The sequence below is a fragment of the Carcharhinus amblyrhynchos genome, chromosome 8 (genome assembly GCF_965287045.1).
Source record: "Carcharhinus amblyrhynchos chromosome 8, sCarAmb.v2.hapA, whole genome shotgun sequence".
Lineage (NCBI taxonomy): Eukaryota > Metazoa > Chordata > Chondrichthyes > Carcharhiniformes > Carcharhinidae > Carcharhinus > Carcharhinus amblyrhynchos.
In genome coordinates, this window is record NC_137331.1 from 126,173,095 (window position 1) to 126,198,131 (window position 25,037).

Genomic DNA, 25,037 nt, shown 5'->3' on the forward strand with positions numbered 1-25,037 from the left:
TATATGTGACTCCAAATTCGCAGCATCCTCAGGGATAGGCAATAAGTGTTGGTTCAGCCAGCGACTCCCACGTGAACAAATAATTTTAAAAACCTACCCCCATATCCTTTAATTAGTTTAATGCCCAGCTATCTGTTGAGATGGCTTTATGAAATCTACCTGTGGACTCAGTGAGGATTGCTGTGAACCAGGCCTCTCAGTTTTCTTTTATTCTTTTTGTGGGATGTGGGTGTTGCCCATCACAGTGGTTTCACCTCCGCTGGCTCATAACCCCCTCCCTGGCTGCACTGTGGGGGAACCAACACTACACGGACTGCAGCAGTTCAAACAAGGGGGTTCACTACCACCTTCTGTAAGGAATTACCTGGTCTGGTCTACGTGTGACTCCAGAGCTACAGCAATGTGGGTGACTCTCAGCTGCCCTCTGAAATGGCCAAGCAAGCACCTCCATTCAAGGACAAGTAGGGACAGGCAATAAGTGCTGGCCCAGCCAGCGACACCCACACCCCACAAATTAATCTTTTAAAAACTTGTTCATGAGGAGGTGATGGTGAGCTGTGGGTCCCTGGTGACTCAGGCTTCAGTCAGGACACTAAAACTGACCTTAGCACCTCTGGGTAGGCGAATAAGTCAGCCACAATATCCTGCATCTCATTGACATGTTTGAATTAGAGACATTTATAGAGCTATGAGGAAGGTGCAGGGTGCTACCTGGATGCCTCTGTCAAAGAGCTAGCACAGACATGGCCTTGGAGGGAGTGCAGAGGAGGTTCACTAGGCTGATACCGGAGATGAGGGGGTTGGACTATGAAGAGAGACTAAATAGACTGGGTCTGTACTTGTTGGAGTTTAGACGGATGAGGGAGGATCTTATAGAGACGTATAAGATAATGAAGGGGATGGATAGGGTAGAGGTAGAGAGATTCTTCCCGCTTAGAAAGGACAGCAGGACTAGAGGGCACAGCCTCAGGATAAGAGGGGGCAGTTTAGATTGGAGTTGAGGAGGAACTTCTTCACTCAAAGGGTGGTGAATCTCTGGAATTCTCTGCCCGTTGAAGTAGTGGGGGCTACCTCGCTAAATATATTTAAGTCACGGGTAGATAGGTTTTTGACAGACAAGGGAATTAAGGGTTATGGGGAGAAAGCGGGAAAGTGGAACTGATCCACTTCAGATCAGCCATGATCTTATTGAATGGCGGGGCAGGCTCGAAGGGCTAGATGGCCTATTCCTGCTCCTATTTCTTATGTTCTTATGTTCTTACATGATGGGCTAAATGATTCTACAAATTGTGATATAAACTGGGTGTGACTGGGATTGTGTATGGCGATGAGACCTGATACTCAGGAGGAAGGGACTGAACGGCAGCTGCCTCTCATGAGACCGGATCTTGACAGTGCAATGAGCTAGTGAGGCTTCAAACAAGCACTGCTCTTTCTCAGAATCAACCCTTTTCACAACCTGCTTTGGGCACCTCCAGAGGAAACAGCCAGTTGTAAGCGTCCATAAAACGGTTGTTTTTGTTCTTTTGCAGTCGGACCAGGAGGTGCTTCCTCCATCATCACCGAAGATTGAAGATGAGGATGAGGATGACCTAAACAAGACTTGGGGAGTTGAGAGATTTGATGATCTGCTACATGATGCACCCAGCCGGAATGTGGACGAAGTCCGCCGCACCTTCGATGAGGCAGATTTTGAATGTGAGTTTGTGTGTTTTTTAAACTGCTCCATCGTTTTACTTTGAATGACAGGATGGTGCAATGAACTAGCCTGAGAATAAGATGCAGAGATCAATAACAGACCAAGAAGGAATGAACTGTGTACTAGCTGAATGAGGAAGTGCCAGAAACAGTGGAGCACTTTGGGGCGGGGGGTGTGTGTGTGTGTCTGTGTGTGTGTCAAGGATACCATGGCATCAAGCAGCCCTGGCAAAACTGGAGTCTTAATGGATTCGGAGAGGAACTCTCCGCTACTTAGACACTACATTGGAAGAGGGTTGTGGTGGTTGGAGGTCAATTATCTCAGCTCGAAGACATCTCTGCAGGAGTCCCTCAGGGTAGTGTCCGAGACCCAGCAATCTTCAGCTGCTTCATCTATGACCTTCCCTCCGTCATAAGGTCAGAAGGGGAGATGTTCGTCAATGATTGCATAATGTGCAGCACTATTTGCGACTCCTCAGATACTGAAACAGTCCATGTTCAAATGCATCAAGATCTGGACAATATCCAGGCTTGGGCTGACAAGTGGCAAAATAACATTTGCACCACACAAACGCCAGGCAATGACCATCACCAATAAGAGAGAATCTAACCACCACCCCATGCCCATTCTATGGCATTACCATCACTGAATCCCCCATTATCAAAATGCTGGGTTATCATTGATCAGAAACAGAATTGCACGAGCCATATCAATGGATGGAGAAGGTGATTAGTTTTCTCTTGTTCTGGAAGAAGCAGACATTCCACTGGGTATGTATCAGTGTCTTAGCACACACTCTGGTCTCTTGCCTTCATTGGTGTATGTTGCTTGAGTGTGTGTGTTAGACTGTTTGACAAAGAACAAAGAAACTTACAGCACAGGAACAGGCCCTTCGGCCCCCCAAGTCTGCACCAAACATGCTACTCGACTGAATTAACACCCTTCCAGGGACCATATCCCTCTACTCCTATTCATGTATTTGTCGAGATGCCCCTTAAAAGTCACTACCGTATCCGCTTCCACTACCTCCCCCAGCAATGAGTTCCAGATGCCCACCACCTTCTTTGGAGAAATTCTGCCTTGTGCATCTCCTTTGAACCTTGCCCTTCGCACCTTAAACCCACGCTCCCTAGTAATTGACTCTTCCACCCTGGGAAAATGCTTCTGACTATCCACTCTGTCCATGTCTCTCATAATCTTGTAGATTTCTATCAGGTCTCCCCTCAACCTCCGTCGTTCCAGTGAGAACAAACCAAGTTTCTCCAACCTCTCCTCATAGCTAATGCCCTCCATACCAGGCAACATCCTGGTAAATCTTTTCTGTACCCTCTCCAAAGCCTCCACATCCTTCTGGTAGTGTGGGTGACTAGAATTGAACACTATATTCCAAGTGCAGCCTCACTAAGGTTCTATAAAGCTGCAACATGACCTGCCAATTTTTAAACGCAGTTCTCCCGGCCAATGAAGGCAAGCATGCCGTATGCCTTCTTGACTACCTTCTCCACCTGCATTGCCACTTTCAGTGACCTGTGTACCTGTACACCCAGATCCCTTTGCCTATCAATACTCTGAAGGGTTCTGCCATTTACTGTATATTTCCTATCTGTATTAGACCTTTCAAAATGCATTACCTCACATTTGTCCGGATTAAATTCCATCTGCCATCTCTCCGCCCAAGTCTCCAAACAATCTATATCCTGCTGTATCCTCTGATGATTTTCATCGCTATCTGCAAATCCACCAATCTTTGTATTGTCTGCAAACTTACAAATCAAATCAGTTACGTTTTTCTCCAAATCATTTATATATTTTACAAACGTAAAGATCCCAGCACTGATCACTGACCACTGACCAGGGGGACTTTGGAAGCAGTGTCCACACAAAGACTGTAAGATCTGGAGTTCTCTCCCTTCGCTCAAACAACACTCCTTTAAACCTTCCTCTTTGACCAAGTTTTTGGTCACTTATTCTGAATCCTTTAGTGATTACGTGTTAAACTTTGTTTATAATACTCATGTGAAACTATAGAAATGCAGGTTGTTGTGTGCTGAGGGAGGGTCAGTGCTGAAGGAGTGCCGCACTGTCAGAGGGTCAGTGCTGAGGGAGTGCCGCACTGTCAGAGGGTCAGTGCTGAGGGAGTGCCGCACTGTCAGAGGGTCAGTGCTGAGGGAGTGCCGCACTGTCAGAGGGTCAGTGCTGAGGGAGTGCCGCACTGTCAGAGGGTCAGTGCTGAGGGAGTGCCGCACTGTCAGAGGGTCAGTGCTGAGCGAGTGCCGCACTGTCAGAGAGTCAGTACTGAGGGAGTGCCGCACTGTCAGAGAGTCAGTGCTGAGGGAGTGCCGCACTGTCAGAGAGTCAGTGCTGAGGGAGTGCTGCACTGTCAGAGGGTCAGTGCTGAGGGAGCGCCGCACTGTCAGAGGGTCAGTGCTGAGGGAGTGCCGCACTGTCAGAGGGTCAGTGCTGAGGGAGTGCTGCACTGTCAGAGGGTCAGTGCTGAGGGAGTGCCGCACTGTCAGAGAGTCAGTGCTGAGGGAGTGCCGCACTGTCAGAGAGTTAGTGCTGAGGGAGTGCCACACTGTCAGAGGGTCAGTACTGAGGGAGTGCCGCACTTTCAGAGGGTCAGTACTGAGAGAGTGCTGCATTGTCAGAGGTGTTAAACTGAGGCCTCATCTGCCCCTCAGGTGGGCATCAAAGATCAATGTGCTATTTGATGAAGAGCGTGTGAGTTCTCCCTTGTGACCTGGCTGATAGTCTCCCTCAACCAATATCACTGTCATATTACTGTTTGTGGGATCTTCCTGTGCACAATTTTCCTGGTGCTTTTCTTACATCACATTATTAATTGGGGATGAATGGATCCAGATGATGTATAAGGTGCTATAGAACATAGAACATTACAGCGCAGAACAGGCCCTTCGGCCCACGATGTTGCACCGACCAGTTAAAAAACAATGACCCTCTAACCTAAACCAATCCCTTTTCGTCCATAAACCTATCCACGGATCTCTTAAACGCCCCCAAACTAGGCGCATTTACAACCGCAGCAGGCAGGGTATTCCAATCCCTCACCACCCTCTGGGTAAAGAACCTACCCCTGACATCCGTCCTATAACTACCCCCCCTTAATTTAAAGCCATGCCCCCTCGTGCTAGCTTTCTCCATCCGAGGAAAAAGGCTATCACTGTCCACCCTATCTAAACCTCTAATCATCTTGTATGTTTCAATAAGGTCCCCTCTTAGCCGCCTTCTTTCCAGTGAAAACAACCTCAAATCCCTCAGTCTCTCCTCATAGGACCTCCCCTCCATACCAGGCAACATCCTGGTAAACCTCCTCTGCACCCTCTCCAAAGCCTCCACATCCTTCCTGTAATGTGGGGACCAGAACTGCACACAGTACTCCAAGTGCGGCCGCACCAGAGTTGTGTACAGTTGCAACATGACGCTGCGACTCCTAAATTCAATCCCCCTACCAATAAACGCCAAGACACCGTATGCCTTCTTAACAACCTTATCTACTTGATTCCCAACTTTCAGGGATCTATGTACACATACACCTAGATCCCTCTGTTCATCCACACTATATAAATGAAATATTAATATATTGATATAAGTGAAAGCCTTTCTTTGTATTTTTGTTTGATCTTAATCTCTCTCCCTCCTCTTTCAAAAGACCATCGCCATTCCTCCCTTCACACTCACCACCCGCTTTCCACGCACTTGCCGTCGGAAGGACGGAGAAAGAAAGGGGGCCAGAAGAAGAGCAAAAAGACGGTCTCTTCTCCGATTGGTGCTCCCACCATAGAGGAAGGTGATGAAGAGGAGGAGCAGACTGACGGAGCGCAGGAGAGAAGAGGCTCCACAGAGGAAGCCACCCACTCGGATGCCACACGTGACGTTCAGGTGAGAACCGCAGGACTGAGCAGGGACAGGAAAGGTTCTGGGCCTCACCGTTCATGAGGGTCCCAGGTCCAGGGTGGCTGTGTGCTGATCACAAGCAGGCAGCAAGGTAGAATCCTGTTATGTAGAGAGACTGGAGGATTGAGGATTATTCTTTTTGGAGTAGGGAAAGTTATGGGGAACTTTAAAAGAGGTGTTCAAAATCGTAAAGGGTTTCGATAAAGTAAATAAAGAGAAAAAGTGTTTCTGTTGACAGGAGGGTCGGTAACCAGAGATTTCAGATAACTGGCAAAGGAATCACAAGAGGAGAATTTTTAATGCAGTGAGTTTTTGTGATTTGGATTGCGCAGCCTGGCAGGGTGATGACACCAGAGTCAATTCAACTTAACTCTAGTGTCAGAGCCCAATGCAACTGGGTTCCGACACCATAGACATCATAGGCTGAATGGCCCCCTTTTATGCTGTACATTTCTGAGTCACTCTGAGTTAAGGAGGGGTAGAATGAGCAGAGTGTCTGAGATACTGGACTCTGTCGCTGAGCAGGGTTTGAATGAAGATGGAAAGTTCACCTCGGTCGGCAGGCCTCTGTCCTTGACGACTCTTGGTTCAGTGTTGATGCTTTTCTCCTCTTCTCTTGCAGTTCTTTGTGTCTGATGAGGAGTCTGAGAGCAGCTCCGCCCTTCCAAACCCACCTGAACATAGCCCAAAGCATCAAGATGCACCGCCTATCCTCATCAAACCAGGAACAGGCAATCAGAGCAGCAAACCCGCCAAAAGAAACGAACACACCTCACCGATGTAAGTGCCGTGATCACAACCGTTTGGGTTTGTCCTGAACACCACTCCCTGTCGGGGTGCAGATACACTCGGACCCTGTGGTGCTGATGTGAAATCAGATCCACAGCTCATAATACACCTTTACTAATGTCAAAGTGTACAGGAGGCCTGAGGCCTGTGTGTTGGTGTGTACAGGACGCATGAGGCCTGTGTGTTGGTGTGTACAGGACGCATGAACATAGAACATTACAGCGCAGAACAGGCCCTTCGGCCCACGATGTTGCGCCGACCAGTTACAAAAACAATGACCCACTAGCCTATACCAATCCCTTTTCGTCCATAAACCTATCCAGAGATCTCTTAAACGCCCCCAAACTAGACGCATTTACAACTGCAGCAGGCAGGGCATTCCAATCCCTCACCACCCGCTGGGTAAAGAACCTACCCCTGACATCCGTCCTGTAGCTACCCCCCCTTAATTTAAAGCCATGCCCCCTCGTGCTAGCTTTCTCCATCCGAGGAAAAAGGCTATCACTATCCACCCTATCTAAACCTCTAATCATCTTATATGTTTCAATAAGATCCCCTCTTAGCCGCCTTCTTTCCAACGAAAACAACCCTAAATCCCTCAGTCTCTCCCCATAGGACCTCCCCTCCATACCAGGCAACATCCTAGTAAACCTCCTCTGCAACTTCTCCAACGCCTCCACATCCTTCTTGTAATGCGGGGACCAGAACTGCACACAGTACTCCCAAGTGCGGCCGCACTAGAGTAGTGTACAGTTGCAACATGACGCTGCGACTCCTAAATTCAATCCCCCTACCAATAAACGCCAAGACACCGTACGCCTTCTTAACAACCTTATCTACTTGATTCCCAACTTTCAGGGATCTATGTACACATACACCTAGATCCCTCTGTTCATCCACACTATTCAAAGTCCTCCCGTTAGCCCTATACTCGACACATCTGTTGCATGAGGCCTGTGTGTTGGTGTGTACAGGACACATGAGGCCTGTGTGTTGGTGTGTACAGGACGCATGAGGCCTGTGTGTTGGTGTGTACAGGACGCATGAGGCCTGTGTGTTGGTCTCTACAGGAGGCGTGAGGCCTGAGTGCTGGTGAGCACAGGAGGTGTGAGGCCTGTGTGTTGGTCTGTATGGGTTTTGTTTGCTTGTGTACAGGGCTTTTAGCTGGTCAGTTGCACTGGGTTTAGGATGTGTTCCGTGTCCCAGTTGAATGCCTTCAGACACTGCCCTGGCTTTGGAAATTTTGAAGACTTCTCGGGATGTGGGTGTCCCTGGTTGTGCCAGCATTTGTTACCCACCCCCCACTGCAGCCACATCGTAGTGGACCTGGAGTCACATCTAGGCTGGACCAGGGAAGGACAACTTATGGTCATTTTACTCAATTCAGATTTCACCTCCTGACCTGTTGGGATTTGAACCCGAGTCCCCGCAGGATTGCCCTAACTCTCTGGATTGCTAGTCCAGTGACAATATCACAATGCTACCTCCTCCACCCTGTGTGGTGTTGGGGGCCTGCAGCACTTTGATCATAAGGAGCTCAGTTTGGTCGAAGGATGGTTTAAATTGTCCTGCACCTTCCCTGCCAACAAGCTGCCTGTCTGACAGGGGAAAGCAGATTGTGGCTTGTGCTGGGGACGGGACCAGATGGTGGAATCTAGAAAAGCTGATTGGTAACAGAAGCAGAGGAGACATGAGAATTGTTTTGAATCGTTGAGTGTTTTGAACTGGAATGCAGTGCCAGAAGGGAAACGGAAGCTGATTTGTTCAGGAACTGGAGAAAAACCTGAGAAGGAGAAATTTGCAAGGCAATGCCGTGGGGAAGTGGGACTAACTGGCTGGATCTTTCTAAGAAAGGGCTTGGGCAGGATGAGCTGAATTTGCTCCATCATTCTAACTCCACTTCCCATCGTTCCTATACGAATCTGAACACTGATTCACTGCTTTCCTCACCCTCCTTCCAACCCCGCTCTGCTACCCTTCCTCCCTCAATCCCTTCTTCCCACCCACTCACCACTCCCATCCCCTCTTTCCCCATCTCTCCTCTTCCTGTCTCTCTCTCTCTTCTCTCTCTCTCCAACCACCCCCCACCCCGCTTCCCGGTTCCCCGGCTCCCCATCCACCTCCTTTCTGTCCGTCTGTGCACTCTCCACTATCTGCTTTCTCTCCGACCCCTCTCTTTTCCCTCTTCCCTTCCTCTGCCCCTCCTTCCCCAGCAGTGACAGTTCTAAAGTCTCACCAGGACAATGAACGGTGCAACAAGTGAGACATTTCCCTCGGAGCTGCCACAATCACTTCAACATCAGCAGATTCCGATCGTCAGCACCTGAGGGTAGGGCAGGGGCTCCGTTTTGTTCCCATGTCTGGTGATGTAGGGGGTGGCAGTAACAACCTCCCCAGCTGCTGTCCGAGTGCCGTCAGTCAGGCACTCTGAAAGGTGTGGGCTATGACAGTGTATTCATTCTGGACACTATGTCAGATCTGTTCTCGTAAATCAGCCTGTTTCTCACAGCTTCATCCCAACTCCCAGTAAAAAGCAAGAAAACGTCTTCAAGCTGTGTCTCTGTCTGTCTCTCTGCCCCCTCTCATCTCTGTGAGATGTTCACCCTCAGGCAGACAGGTTTATTATCTAAGCACACCTCCCCATCCAGTGGCAATGCTCTGTCAGCCTGTCCACATCAGTGTTTTATTTATTCTTTTATTGGCCCTGAGTGTCACTGATAGGGTCAGCATTTATTGTCCACCCCTAATTGCCCCTGAACTGAGTGGTTTGCTAAGCTATCTCAGAGGGCAGTTAAGATTCAACCACGTTGCTGTGGATCTGAAGTTAAATGTAGGTCAGACTGGGTAAAGATGGCAGATTTCCTTCCCTAAAGGAGATTAGTGAACCAGATGGGTTTTTTTTGAGCGACAGTGCAGGAAGGGCAATATAACTCTAAGTCAGGATGGTGACTGACTTGGAGGGGAACTTGCAGGTGGTGGTGTTCCCAGGTCTTTTTAGATAGTACAGGTCTCGGGTTTGGAAGTTGCTGTTGAAGGAACTTTGGTGAGTTCCTGCAGCGCATCTTGTAGATGGTTCACACGGCTGCCACTGTGAGTTGATCGTGAATGGACTGAATGTTTATGAAAGGAAGCAATCAATTGGGCTGCTTTGCCCTGGATGGTGTCGAGCTTCTTGAGTGCTGTTGGAGCTGCACCCATCCAGGCAAGTGGGGAATATTCCATCACACTCCTAACTTGTGCCTTGTAGATGGTGGACAGGCTTGGGGAGTCAAGAGATGAGTTACTCATCACAGTATTCCTAGCCTCTGACCTGCTCTTGCAGGAAGTTTCCATCCAGTGGTCACTCAGGATGTTGGTATGGGATTTAGAGATGGTAATGCCATTGAATAATGAAAAGGAGGCGGTGATTGTGTGGTGTGAATGTTACTTTCCACTTAACTGCCCAAGCCTGAATGAAGCCAGCAATCAACGATAGTTTCACTGTCACCATTACTGAGACTAGTTTTCAATTCCAGATTTATTAATTGTTGAGGAGGCAGTGGCATGGTGGTATTGTCACAGGACTAGTAATCCAGAGACCCAGGATAATGTTCTGGGAACCTGGGTTCAAATCCCATCATGGCAGATGGTGAAACTTGAATTCGGTAAAAATCTGGATGACCATGAAGCCACTATCAATTGCCATTCGATCCCATCTGATCCACTAGTGTCTGTGGAAAGTGGAAAGGAAATCTGCCGTCCTTACCCAATCTGGCCTACACGTGAGGTGGATGACTCTTCAAAAAAAAAATTCCCTCAGGGATGGGCAATAAATACCGTCCCAGCCAGCGACGGTAACAAATAAAAATAAAACTAAAATCCACCGGCTGTGCAGATGGGATTTGAACCCATGCCCACACTCTGCTACTCTTTCCCCCTTCATGTATTGCTTGGACAGACAGTAACACAAGAGCATGGTTTGATCCCCTGCCACCAGAGACACTCATCCCTTCCACCAAAGGTGAGGTGAGAGTGACTACCCCAATATGGTGTTAGCGTGGACAGAGGATTGGTTGTCAAATAGGAGGCAGAGAGTGGGGGTCAATGGGTGCTATTCGGATTGGCGGATGGTGACTAGTGGGGTGCCCCAGGGGTCGGTGCTGGGGCCTCAGCTATCTACCATTTATATAGATGATCTGGAGGAGGGAACCGAGTGTAGGGTGTCGAAATTTGCTGATGACACCAAGATTGGGGGAAAGGCAAATTGTGCGGAGGGTGTGGAGAGTCTGCAGAAGGATCTAGATAGGCTGGGCGAATGGGCCAGGAAATGGCAAATGGAATTTAATGTTGGCAAGTGTGAGGTGGTCCACTTTGGTAGGAAGAATGGTAGGAAGGACTATTACTTACGTGGTGAAAAACTGCAGCAGGCGACGGTGCAGAGGGACCTCGGGGTCCTTGTGCATGAGTCGCAAAAACCCAGCTTGCAGGTGCAGCAGGTGGTCAGGAAGGCGAATGGAATGCTGGCCTTCATAGCGAGGGGGATTGAATATAAAAGTAGGGAGGTCTTGCTGCAGCTGTATCGGGCATTGGTGAGGCCGCAGCTGGAGTGCTGTGTGCAGTTTTGGGCGCCGCACCTGCGCAAGGATATTTTGGCCTTGGAGGGAGTGCAGAGGAGGTTTACTAGGCTGATACCGGAGTTGAGGGGGTTGAGCTATGAGGAGAGGCTGAATAAACTAGGCTTGTACTCGTTAGAGTTTAGAAGAATGAGGGGAGATCTCATTGAGATGTATAAGATGATGAATGGGATGGATAGGATAGAGGTGGAGAGACTCTTCCCGCTCAAAAAAGACAGTAGGACTAGGGGGCACAGCCTCAAGATAAAGGGGAGGCGGTTTAGAACGGAGTTGAGGAGGAACAACTTCACTCAAAGGGTGGTGAATCTCTGGAATTCTCTGCCCGTTGAAGTGGTGGAGGCTGCCTCGCTAAATATTTTTAAGACGCGGGTTGATGGGTTCTTGATAAGAGAGGGGATTAAGGGTTATGGGGAGAGGGCGGGAAAGTGGAACTGAGCCACGACAGATCAGCCATGATCTTATTGAATGGCGGGGCAGGCTCGAAGGGCTAGATGGCCTACTCCTGCTCCTATTTCTTATGTTCTTATATGACGGGAGTATTTGACCCAGTGTGCCATTAAGGAACCGGATTAAAACTCAAGCCACTGGGAATCAGGGTGAAAATTCTCAACTGGTTGGAGTTGTACCTGTTACAAAGGAAGATGCTTGTGGTTCTTGGAGGTCAAACACCTCAGCCCAAGGATGTCACTGTAGGATTCCTCAGAGCAGTGTCCAAGAGCCAACCATTTTCAGCTGCTTCACCAATGACCTTCCTTCCAGAAATGAGGATGTTTAGTGATGATTGTGCAGAGTTCAACACCGTTCGCAGTTCCGCTACACAATACATACAGGAAGACCTGAATTCAGGCTTGGGCAGATAAGTGGAAAGTAACATTCACACCACACAATCACCGCCTCCTTTTGATTATTCAATGGCATTACCATCTCTAAATCCCATACCAACATCCTGAGTGACCACTGGACAGAAACTTCCTGCAAGAGCAGGTCAGAGGCTAGGAATACTGTGATGAGTAACTCATCTCTTGACTCCCCAAGCCTGTCCACCATCTATAAGGCACAAGTTAGGAGTGTGATGGAATATTCCCCACTTGCCTGGATGGGTGCAGCTCCAACAGCACTCAAGAAGCTCGACACCATCCAGGACAAAGCAGCCCAATTGATTGCTTCCTTTCATAAACATTCAGTCCATTCACGATCAACTCACAGTGGCAGCCGTGTGAACCATCTACAAGATGCGCTGCAGGAACTCACCAAAGTTCCTTCAACAGCAACTTCCAAACCCGAGACCTGTACTATCTAAAAAGACCTGGGAACACCACCACCTGCAAGTTCCCCTCCAAGTCAGTCACCATCCTGACTTAGAGTTATATTGCCCTTCCTGCACTATCACTCAGTCAAATTCCTGGAACTCCCTCCCTAACAGCACTATGAGTGTACCTACACCACATGGAATGAAATTGTTCAAGAAGGCACCACACCACCACCTTCTCAAGGGCAATTTTGGATGAGCAATAAATGCTGGCCTTGGCAATGATAGCCACATCTTATCAATGGTTAAGAAAATCCATTTTGATTTGATTTGATTTATTATTGTCACATGTATTAACATACAGTGAAAAGTATTGCTTCTTGCAGGCTATAGAGACAAAGCATGCCATTCATAGAGAAGGAGACGAAGGAGTGCAGAATGTAGTGTTACGGTCATAGCTAGGGTGTAGAGAAAGATCAGTTTCCTTTAGGGCAGCAGTCATTGGGACAGGACCTGCCTTGTTCCCCATCCAATGCCTGGAGCAAACCTGGAGCCTGTCACTGGACCCTTATGGGATCCTGGTGAGATTGGCAAAATACTGGGATTCCCTTCCTACTACTGCTAATGTTTCAGCTTATCCACACCGTTAGAAATTCCAGATTTGACTATTTCAGTGCTCTAGTTTTGGATTCCCACTTCCATCCTGTGTAAACTTTACTTCATTCAAAACTCTGCTGCGCCTTCACCTGGCAACTTGCTAAAATACATCGGATTCAAATTGAAAATTCTCACCTTTGTTTTCAATCTATTTATGACCTCACCACTTTCCATCTAAGTTCCTCTAGCCTTCAACTCCTCCTCCCTCCCAGAACTCTCCGTTACCCTGAGTCTGGCAGTTGGCCAGTCTATCCCTCGCTCTGTCCCGCTGCCTGTTTTCAGCCTCACGTTCTGGGCTCCCCTTTTTAAATACTTCCTCTTCTCCACAACCTGTTCCTCCTTTTAAAGTCCATCTCTGACCAGCTCTCACAATATCTCCTTTGGCTCAATATTCATTAATGATGTGCTTTGGGACATTTACCAGGGCATTGTGAAACTGAATCAGTTGGCTAATTTGTGATCTGGCTACAGGAAAGAAAATCACCATGAAAACCATTGAGTAACTGATACCCTTCAGAGAAGGGAACCTGTCTGGACTTATGACTCCAACCCCACACTGTGTAGATGACTCTGCCAGGGCCACCATTTGTAGCCCAGTTACATTGAGATGGTGATGATGAGCTTCCTCCTTTAACCTCTGCAATCCTGTGGAGTAGGCCACACATAGTGCGGTTAGGAAAGAGCATAGGAACACAAAGAGGCTCTTCAGCCAGTTAGACCAAATGTTGGAAAATCTCAGCAGGTTTGGTAGCATCTGTAAGGAGATAAAAAAACTGATGTTTTGAGTCCAGATGACCCTTTGTCAAAGCTAAAAGGCATAGAAAGTGGGAGGTATTTATACTGCAGGGAGAGGGAATGAAAGATGAGTCACGGCCAGAGAAACTAGGGGAAAAGACTGCTAATAGCTGTCCGTAGAGAGAATGTAGGGTGTAAAAGAGTGTTAGAACATAGAACATGTTATACCATCAGTTAGATCATGCCTGATTGGAATCTCCTTCATCATGGTTCCCTTGCCTTTAATATTCTGACAAATCTCTCAAACTCCACTGAGAAATTTCCACCTTTGGCAACAGCTTTTTTTGGGGGCACCAGTTTCAAATTCCATTCCCCTTTGTGTGAGAAACACTTCCTGACATCACTGCTAAACAGCCTAGCTGTAATATACTGGAAGTGTCCCCTTCCCCTGAACTTTATTCTCTATCATAGTCATAGATGTTTACAACATGGAAACAGGCCCTTCGGCCCAACTTGTCCATGCCACCCTTTCTTATTAAACTCTGAAGCTAATCCCAATTGCCCGCATTTGGCCCATATCCCTCTATACCCATCGTACCCATGTGACTATCTAAATGCTTTTTAATAGAGCTATTGACTTTATATCTCCAACGTGTGTTCCCAGAAGTGCTACAGCTAGTGCCCCCAGTGTTCTGGAGGAGAATCGTGCCTTAATGAAGACACCTCTGGCGCATCGCAGCAGTTATGACTTGAAGGAGAGGCGGAGGATTGGGAGCCAAACCACAGTGGATGAGGCCAAATTCCAGAAAATACCAACGGACGAGCTGGAGGCAGAGATGCTGGCAGTGGCTGACCTGGACTACATGAAAAGTAAGTGGTGCTGGCACGGTCTGAAAGGCAGTCTCTTCGAGTTCTGAGTGCCGCTCACCCCCTGAGGAGCGGGTGGCATTCGCTGCCAGAGAATGGGTGGTATTAACACTGGTAATGAGTGACATTTAACCCACAGAATGTGTTGTATTTACTCTGGGGAATGAGTGATATTTACCCCAGGGAATGAGTGATATTTACCCTGAGGAATGAGTGATATTTACCCTGAGGAATGAGTGATATTTACCCTGGGGAATGAGTGATATTTACCTTGGGGAATGAGTGATATTTACCCTGAGGAATGAGTGATATTTACCCTGGGGAATGAGTGATATTTACCCTGGGGAATGAGTGATATTTACCTTGGGGAATGAGTGATATTTACCCTGAGGAATGAGTGATATTTACCCTGGGAAATGAGTGATATTTACCCTGGAGAATGAGTGATATTTACCCTGGGAAATGAGTGATATTTACCCTGGGGAATGAGTGATATTTACCCTGGGGAATGAGTGATATTTACCTTGGGGAATGAGTGATATTTACCCTGGGGAATGAGTGATATTTACCCTGGGGAATGAGTGATATTTACCCTGGAGAATGTGTGATATTTACCCTGGGGAATGAGTGATATTTACCCTGGGAAATGAGTGATATTTACCCTGGGAAATGAGTGATATTTACCCTGGGGAATGAGTGATATTTACCCTGGGGAATGAGTGATATTTACCCTGAGGAATGAGTGATATTTACCCTGGGGAATGAGTGATATTTACCCTGGGGAATGAGTGATATTTACCCTGGGGAATGAGTGATATTTACCCTGGGGAATGAGTGATATTTACCCTGGGGAATGAGAGATATTTACCCCAGGGAATGAGTGATATTTACCCTGGGGAATGAGTGATATTTACCTTGGGGAATGAGTGATATTTACCCTGAGGAATGAGTGATATTTACCCTGGGAAATGAGTGATATTTACCCTGGAGAATGAGTGATATTTACCCTGGAGAATGAGTGATATTTACCCTGGGGAATGAGTGATATTTACCCTGGGGAATGAGTGATATTTACCCTGAGGAATGAGTGATATTTACCCTGGGAAATGAGTGATATTTACCCTGGGAAATGAGTGATATTTACCCTGGAGAATGAGTGATATTTACCCCGGGGAATGAGTGATATTTACCCTGGGGAATGAGTGATATTTACCCTGGGAAATGAGTGATATTTACCCTGGAGAATGAGTGATATTTACCCCGGGGAATGTGTGATATTTACCCTGAGGAATGAGTGATATTTACCCTGGGGAATGAGTGATATTTACCCTGGGGAATGAGTGATATTTACCCTGGGGAATGAGTGATATTTACCCTGGGGAATGAGTGATATTTACCCTGGGGAATGAGTGATATTTACCCTGGGGAATGAGTGATATTTACCCTGGGGAATGAGTGATATTTACCCTGGGGAATGAGTGATATTTACCCTGGGAAATGAGTGATATTTACCCCAGGGAATGAGTGATATTTACCCTGGGGAATGAGTGATATTTACCCTGGGGAATGAGTGATATTTACCCTGGGGAATGAGTGATATTTACCCTGGGGAATGAGTGATATTTACCCTGGGGAATGAGTGATATTTACCCTGGGAAATGAGTGATATTTACCCTGGGAAATATTTACCCTGGAGAATGTGTGATATTTACCCTGGGGAATGAGTGATATTTACCCTGGGGAATGAGTGATATTTACCCTGGGGAATGAGTGATATTTACCCTGGAGAATGTGTGATATTTACCCTGGGGAATGAGTGATATTTACCCTGGGAAATAAGTGATATTTACCCTGGGGGATGAGTGATATTTACCCTGGGGAATGAGTGATATTTACCCTGGGGAATGAGTGATATTTACCCTGGGGAATGAGTGATATTTACCCTGGGGAATGAGTGATATTTACCCTGGGAAATAAGTGATATTTACCCTGGGGGATGAGTGATATTTACCCTGGGGAATGAGTGATATTTACCCTGGGGAATGAGTGATATTTACCCTGGGGAATGAGTGATATTTACCCTGGGGAATGAGTGATATTTACCCTGGGGAATGAGTGATATTTACCCTGGGGAATGAGTGATATTTACCCTGGGGAATGAGTGATATTTACCCTGAGGAATGAGTGATATTTACCCTGGGGAATGAGTGATATTTACCCTGGGGAATGAGTGATATTTACCCTGAGGAATGAGTGATATTTACCCTGGGGAATGAGTGATATTTACCCTGGGGAATGTGTGATATTTACCCTGGGGAATGAGTGATATTTACCCTGGGGAATGAGTGCTAAATTAACTTGGCAGTCAGCTCCTGGAACCATCGGACAGGATCTGCCATGTGCCATCTCCTTTTCCTGTAGGACCTCTAGGTAGTTACGTGCAAACCACTGTCTAATGGACTAGAGGGCACAGCCTCAAGATAAAGGGGGGGCGGTTTAGAACGGAGTTGAGGAGGAACTTCTTCACTCAAAGGGTGGTGAATCTCTGGAATTCTCTGCCCGTTGAAGTGGTGGAGGCTGCCTCGCTAAATATATTTAAGACGCGGTAGATAGGTTTTGGTAGGCAAGGGGATTAAGGGTTATGGGGAGAGGGCGGGAATGTGGAACTGAGCCACTTCAGATCAGCCATGACCTTATTGAATGGCGGGGCAGGCTCGAGGGGCTCAATGGCCTACTCCTGCTCCTATTTCTTATGGTTTTATGTTTCTTATGTTTGTGGTCAAACATGTTTCCTTGCATAAATTTTTCTCCAAGGACAGTGGTATGGCACAGTCCAATTACTTGGAGCAATCCACGGCAGTGTGGCCAGACCCCTCCTTCACCACATTGGGGACAGGTAAAACCCTCAGCAGATAGTGACGCTTGGTGTTTGCATACCAAGGATCTACATGAAACCACACACAATGATGCTATTTACCCTGGGGCCCCATCAGGACCTGACACAGTGTGTACGGTGGGTCTAATCAGAGCCTAGTACAAGTTTTATCAGAACAAGAGTATGACATGTGCACAGTTGATCTCAGTCTGAGAGCAGTAATTGATGGTTTCAGAGGGGATACGGACTGTATTTGCTATCTGTTTGAAGCTAGCACCTGATGAAGGAGCAGCGCTCCAAAAGTTCGTGCTACCAGTTAAACCTGTTGGACTTAAACCTGGTGTTGTGAGACTTCTTACCCCAGCTAGCATAATGAGCCATGGAGAACGTGTGCTGCCATTCATTTCGATATACTTAAAAGTCACTGATACAAACAGAACTTGTCATCTCGTTTCATGTTTATTTCCCAGCAAAAATATCAGCCTAGAAGCTGGTGTATCTAAATTTCTAAACCTTTGGCTCAAACAGGACAGACAGGTATTCAGCATCCTGAATACAAATAGACTCCAATCCCTTCTCTGCATTGCCTGAAAAAAGACTTGCATTAAAAAGCACCCTGCATGGCCTCAGGATGTTTCAAAGTGATTTATACCCAAGCACTTCAACTCGTTAAGTATTGAATACTTTGGAAGTGTGGTCACTGTTGGTGGTTGAGGGATTTTCGCACAGAGGGGTCCCACAAACAACATTGCAATAGTGACAAAGAAACTGCTTTATGTTGGAGGATAAGTATTAGCCAAGATTTCAGGGAGAGCTCCCTACTCTTCATCAGAATCCTCCCAAGTAATCTCTCACACCCACCTGAGACAGCAAACAGGGCCTCTTTTTAATGTCTCACCCAAAAGACAGTGTGGCGCTTCCTCAGCACTGACCCTGTGACAGTGCAGCACTCCCTCAGCACTGACCCTGTGACAGTGCAGCACTCCCTCAGTACTGACCCTGTGACAGTGCGGCACTCCCTCAGTACTGACCCTCTGACAGTGTGGCACTCCCTCAGTACTGGCCTTTGACAAGGTACTGCATGGTAGATTGTTGCATAGAGTCAAATCTCATGGGATCCAGGGTTAGGAAAGACAGACAAAAAAGAAAAGGAGGTGGTGTTACACTAATAATAAGGGATGGCTCAGTACATTAGTAAGGGAGGATCTCAGATCAGAGGAACAAAATATGGAACTTGTTCGAGTGGAACTAAGAAACAGTAAGGGGCCTGTTATTAATCAGGAGATTAGAGAAACCTGTAGCATCGGTAATACTGTAATTGAGGGTGACTTCAATCAAGATCTAGACTGGGTGAACTAATGAGTGCTGATGCTGAGTTTCTGCAGCGTGTTAGGAATGGTTTTTCTAAAGCAGTATATTGAGGGACTGACTGGAGAACAGGCTGTCCTAGATCTGGTGTTATATAATCAAAAAAGGGCTAATTAAATAATCTTGTTATAAAAGAACCCTTTAGGGATGAATGAGTAGAATATGACAGAATTTTACATTCTGTTTGAATCTAAGATGGTGCGAGCTGTGCCCTGTCCTTCCAAACAGTCTGATATCCCTGAACATTTAACTCCCAGTTCTGACCAACATGCAACCATGTCTCTGTAATGGCCACTCATCATATTCACAAAGATTTGCGCTGTCAACTATTTACCCTGTTTTGAATGCTACAAGCATTTAGGTAAAGTGCCTTAATGCTAGTTTTTATACCTTTTTTTGGAATCCTAACATCTCCATAAGTAAGTTATCCTGTGTTCTGCTTCCTTTCAACTTGTTTTTCATGATTTTCCATGCAGTTGAAACTTCTCCCCACATGCTAACCTGCTGCTTTGCTTCCCACTAGCTGTTGTACTCCTGGTAGTTTTACCTTTCCCTTCCTCTCCACTTGCTAGTTTAAAATCCTTGTGACCACCCTATTTATTTCTGTCCGCTAGAATACTGGTCCCAGATTGGTTCAGGTACAGACTGATGAAGGTCACCACACCTCAGGCAAGAGACAAGGTTGAGAAAACAGGGACCTTGTTCAAAAAGTGAAGGAGGCAAAATGCAGGAAACTACAGGCCAGTTCGTCTAACTTCAGTTGTTGGGAAAATATTAAATCGATTATTAAGAGAGTAACAGTGCATTTGGAAAGTTATAATCTGATGAAACAGAGCCAGCATGGTTTCATGAAGGGAAACCATGTCCAACAAATTTACTAGCATTCTTTGAGACTACACTGAAGGTGCTATATGAATGCAGGTTTTTGTAGTACATGTACAGCATCTCAAAAATCAAGAATGAGGCTAATTGGATTTCAGATGTTGCTGGATTTCGGGTTGGGTGGTTGTGGTCAAACTGGTCTTGTGGGTGGTGGGTCACTCAGAGCAAGCGAATAGATTGACTCAGAAATGATGAAGGTAATGACTTGTTTGGTGCTTCCCTGCGACCTTGCAGCACTTTGCCAGATCGTCCAGGTAGCTTCATTTGTTTTTACTGAAATAAGACTGAGATGTGACACATTCTGAAATTGTCCAGCTTGGGGAGAATTCCAGGTTTTGGATAGCTAGGTTTGAAAGAAGATATAATATTAAAAGTGGTGTTTATATTGGCGTGTTTTGTTGGAATGTGCCGAGGAATGTTGCTGGGTTTGAAACTGGACACACAAGACAATGGTCATTACAATGACAATAGCCTCAGGTGTTTGAGCTGCACCTGGCTGCTGTCCTCTCTTATCTCAGGTTAATTGATGCTTGTTATTCTGATGGCAATGTGCAAAGTTACAGTCAATCACAAGCACACTCTTGCAATGGCCTCCTGTTGGAAGCAGTGCTGTGAGGCCCATTCCCAGGGTCAATGTAGTAACCTTCCAGAGAAGACACTGATGTTTCAGCCTGGTGAAGACCTTATAGAAGGATGCAAGTTATGGTACAGCCAGGGTAAGCCTACAATGTTACTTAAATTAGACCACAGGGGAACCAGAGTAAATTAAGGGTTCAGATATTGAGAAGTTCCATTTGTTTTGTGGAATATAGTTCCAGTGTAGTCAGGGCAGGAAGTTGTTGTTTCCTCTGGCGATGGAATCAGTAACAAGGGGCAATTTTAAATCATCACCTAGAGCGAGGAGAAAGCTTGAGAAAATTCTTTACGCAGAGGATTGTTCGAGTACAGAGCGGTTTACAACAGGGAGTGGCTGAGGCGGGAATCTTTGTATTCTTGAAGGAAAATTGAATTGCGAGGAAGATACAGAGAAAGGGGATAAATTTGTGTTAATACAGGCAGTGGGGGAAGGCACTGGCAGAGAGAGCTGGCACACACGAGGTGTCACCCATGATTCCCAAGCAACCTTTTAATTCTTCCATGGGATGTGGGTGTTGCTGGCATGGCAGCATTGGTTGTTCGCCCCTATACGCCCTTGAATTGAGACAGCAGTAAAGACTCAGTCGCATTGCTGTGGATCTGGGAGTCGCATATATGCCAGACTGGGTAAGGACAGCAGATTTCCTTCCCTAAAGGACATCTGTGAACCAGATGGGGTTTTTACAACAATCAATGATAGTTTCATGGTCATCATTTCTGAGACTAGTTTTATATTGCAGATTTTATTCACTGAATTTAAATTAAATATCCCCAGTCCATTAGCCTGAGCCCTTGGGTAACTAGTCCCGTGATATTGCCACCACACCAATGTCTCCCAATATTTGAAACACGGGACGACAAACTCTGAGCCAGAACGTTGACAGTACTGTCTCCTCGGAGAGCCACAGGAATTTGCGCTACAACCAAGCCGTGGCTCAATGGGCAGCACGCTCACCTCCAAGTAATCAGGTCGCGGAATTAAATCCTACGTCAGGAAATTGAGCACAAAATCTGAGCTCACGTTCCAGTGCATTGCTAAGGATCAGTACTGAGCAAGTGCGACACTGTCAGAGGGTCAGTGCTGAGGGAGTGCCGCACTGTCAGAGGGTCAGTGCTGAGGGAGTGCCGCACTGTCAGAGGGTCAGTGCTGAGGGAGCGCCGCACTGTCAGAGGGTCAGTGCTGAGGGAGCGCCGCACTGTCAGAGGGTCAGTGCTGGGGGAGTGCCGCACTGTCAGAGGGTCAGTGCTGAGGGAGTGCCGCACTGTCAGAGGGTCAGTGCTGAGGGAGCGCCGCACTGTCAGAGGGTCAGTGCTGAGGGAGCGCCGCACTGTCAGAGGGTCAGTGCTGAGGGAGTGCTGCACTGTCAGAGGGTCAGTGCTGAGGGAGTGCCGCACTGTCAGAGGGTCAGTGCTGAGGGAGTGCCGCACTGTCAGAGGGTCAGTGCTGAGGGAGTGCCGCACTGTCAGAGGGTCAGTGCTGAGGGAGTGCCGCACTGTCAGAGGGTCAGTGCTGAGGGAGTGCCGCACTGTCAGAGGGTCAGTGCTGAGGGAGCGCCGCACTGTCAGAGGGTCAGTGCTGAGGGAGTGCCGCACTGTCAGAGGGTCAGTGCTGAGGGAGTGCCGCACTGTCAGAGGGTCAGTGCTGAGGGAGTGCCGCACTGTCAGAGGGTCAGTGCTGAGGGAGCGCCGCACTGTCAGAGGGTCAGTGCTGAGGGAGGGTCGGTAGTAAGGCAGTGCTGCACTTTTGCAGGTGCCATAAACTGGGATCCTAATTGCTAGATTCATTGATGTTTACAGCACATAGGAGGCCATTCAGTCCATCATGTCCCTGCTGGTCAACAAAGATTTGACTTAATAATCCCATCTTCCAGTGCTCAGCCCACAGCTCTGGAGGGGTCATAGTTCGAGGATAAGAACATAAGAAATAGGAGCAGGAGTAGGCCATCTAGCCCTTTGAGCCTGCCCCGCCATTCAATAAGATCATGGCTGATCTGATAGTGGATCAGTTCCACTTTCCCGCTCTCTCCCCATAACCCTTAATTCCCTTATCAATCAGAATTCTATCTACCCGTGACTTAAACACATTCAACGAGGATAAGAGGTTAACCTTTGAGAACTGAGGTGAGGAGAAATTTCTTCACCCAGAGAGTGGTGAGTGTGTGGAATTCACTCCCACAGAATGTAGCTGAGGCCAAAACGTTGTCTGATTTCAAGAAGAAATTAGATATAGTTCTTGGGGCTAAAGGGATCAGTCAATACGGGAGGATCAGGATATTGATGTTGATAATAAGCAATTATCATGTTGAAAGGCAGAGCAGGCTTGAAGGGCCGAATGGGCTAGTCTGCCCCTCGTTCTTATCATCTTACGTTAGGAGAGTTCCTGTTTCAAACAGTCATTCAAACAGCGAGCTCCAGACTCCCACCATCCTCTGAGTGAAAAACTTTCTCCTCAAACCTGCCTTAGTCTTCTATCTCTGTGCCCTCTCGTTTTTGCCCCTATACTATTCCTATCTAAGCTATCTATGCTCCTCATAACTTTACACCCCTCTAACTGGTTCCCTCTGAACCTTTGCTGCTCTGAGGAAAGTAGCCCCAACCTGTCCAATCTTGTCTCTTTGCTCGAATCCTCTGCCAGGCGAATGTGATGGATTCTGTGGAACCGCTTTGAAGAAGAACTGAGTTTTCTACCACGTCCTGGCTAATATTTGGTCAGTAAATTCTGTATCAGATGATACAAAAATTGGGGGAGTAGCGTATAATGAGGAGGATTGTCAGAGGATACAGTGGGATATAAATCAGCTGAAGACCTGGACCAAACGGTGGCAGATGGAATTTAACCTGGACAAATGTGAGGTGATGCCATTTGGAAGATCCACTGCAGAAGGAAAGTATATAGTAAATAGCAGAGCTCTTAGAAATATTAGCACACAGAGGGATCTAGGTATGCAGATCCACAGTTCCCTGAAGCTGGCAACTCAGGTGGACAAGGTGGTCAAGAAGACGTATGGCATGCTGGCCTTCATCGGTCGGGGCGTTGAGTATAGGAATTGGAAAATCATGTCACTGCTGTATAAGACTTTAGTTAGGCTTCATTTGGAGTATTGTGTACAATGCTGGTCACCACACTACCGGAAGGATGTTGGTGCATTGGAAAGGTGTAGAAGAGATTTACCAGGATGTTGCCTGCTTTGGAGGTTATGGACTGTGAAGAGAGGTTGAACAAACTTGGATTGTTTTCATTGGAGCATCGGAGGATGGGAGGGAGAATCTGGTAGAGGTTTCCAAGATTATGACTAGCTCGCATAGAGTGGATAGTCAGAGTCTTTTTCCTAAGGTCAAAGGGTCAGTTATTTGGGGGCATCCGTTGAAAGCGAAAGAGGGAAAGTTTAAAAGAAATGTAAGGGGCAAGTTTTTCACACAGAGTGTGGTGAATGCCTGGAATGTGCTGCCGGAGGAGGTGATGGAAGCAGGTTCTATAACAACGTTCAAGAGGCATCCGGATAGATATATGGATAGGCGGGGAATAGAGGGATATGGACCACGTACAGGCAAGGATTTGACTTGATTTATTATTGTCACGTGTAATCGCATACAGTGAAAAGTATTGTTTTTTGTGCACTATACAGACAAAGCATACTGTTCATAGAGAACGAAACTGGAGAGTACAGAATGTAGTGTTACAGTCATAGCTAGGGTGTGGAGAAAGATCAACTTAGTGCAAGGTAGGTCCATTCAAAAGTCTGATGGCAGCAGGGAAGAAGCTGTTCTTGAGATGGTTGGTACGTGACCCCAGATCATTTTGACAGAAGAAGGTGGAAGAGAGAATGTCCAGGCTGCATGTGGCCCTTGACTATGCTGGCTGCTTTGCTGAGGCAGTGGGACGTGTAGATAGAGTCAGTGGGTGGGAGGCTGGTTTGTGTGATGGATTGGGCTACATTCACAACTTTTTGTAGTTCCTTGCAGTCTTGGGCAGAGCAGGAGCCCATACCAAGCTGTGATCAACCAGGAAGAATCTTTTCTATGGTGCATCTGTAAAAGTTGGTGAGAGTCGTAGCTGATATGTCAAATTTCCTTAGTCTTCCTTTGAAAATATTAGATTAGAGAGGCACCTGTGTCAGCATGGACATGGCTGTTCCTGTCCTGTTTTGTTCTTTGTTCTAAATTGTCATTGCTTTATTGCTGTTTTGGGATCTTGCTGTGCATGGAACGTGTGCCTCATTCCACTGTTTGAAAAGTGTCTTTGGTTGTCGTTAAAGCTCACTGACATTTCCTGAGGCCATGAAAGGGACAATATGAATGTGAGACTCCTCCCAGTACACCCTCCTCACCACCACCACCCCCCCAACCCCCACCCTGGAATCCTCCTTGTTTCTTCCCTAAAATGGGACACTGAATTCCTCCCGGACTGATTCCACCAGCTTAGACATTATGGTGTTAGTCATTGCCCTCAACCGATGGAGCTAAACCTTCTTAAGACGAGCTGTGTCCTACTTGTCTCTTCCATTATCTACACCCCCACCTTCTCCACCCCATTCTCCATCAGATTCCGACTCACACAAAAGGGTGAAACTCTAAACATCAGCTCTGTTTCTTTCGTCATGGATATTGTCTGATCTCCTGAACATTCCCGGTACTTATTTGATCAGATTCTTACTCTGCCTCTTGATCTGCTTCTTCCTGTGCTGATTTAGTTCAGTCTTAGATGCAGTTTAATCCTCCTACCATTCTCTTTCCCTCAGTACGTACCCTGCT

At 47.0% G+C, this 25,037-nt stretch overlaps 1 protein-coding gene across 1 annotated transcript in view; it reads left to right on the forward strand.

Annotated features, from left to right (window-relative positions):
* Positions 1-25,037, forward strand: part of LOC145346911 (anion exchange protein 2-like) — a 271,460-nt gene that overhangs the window by 188,770 nt on the left and 57,653 nt on the right. The window contains 4 exon segments of the mRNA XM_080194791.1: positions 1,533-1,698; positions 5,370-5,599; positions 6,237-6,394; positions 14,322-14,527. Coding sequence (XP_080050917.1) covers positions 1,533-1,698; positions 5,370-5,599; positions 6,237-6,394; positions 14,322-14,527 — 760 coding nt within the window.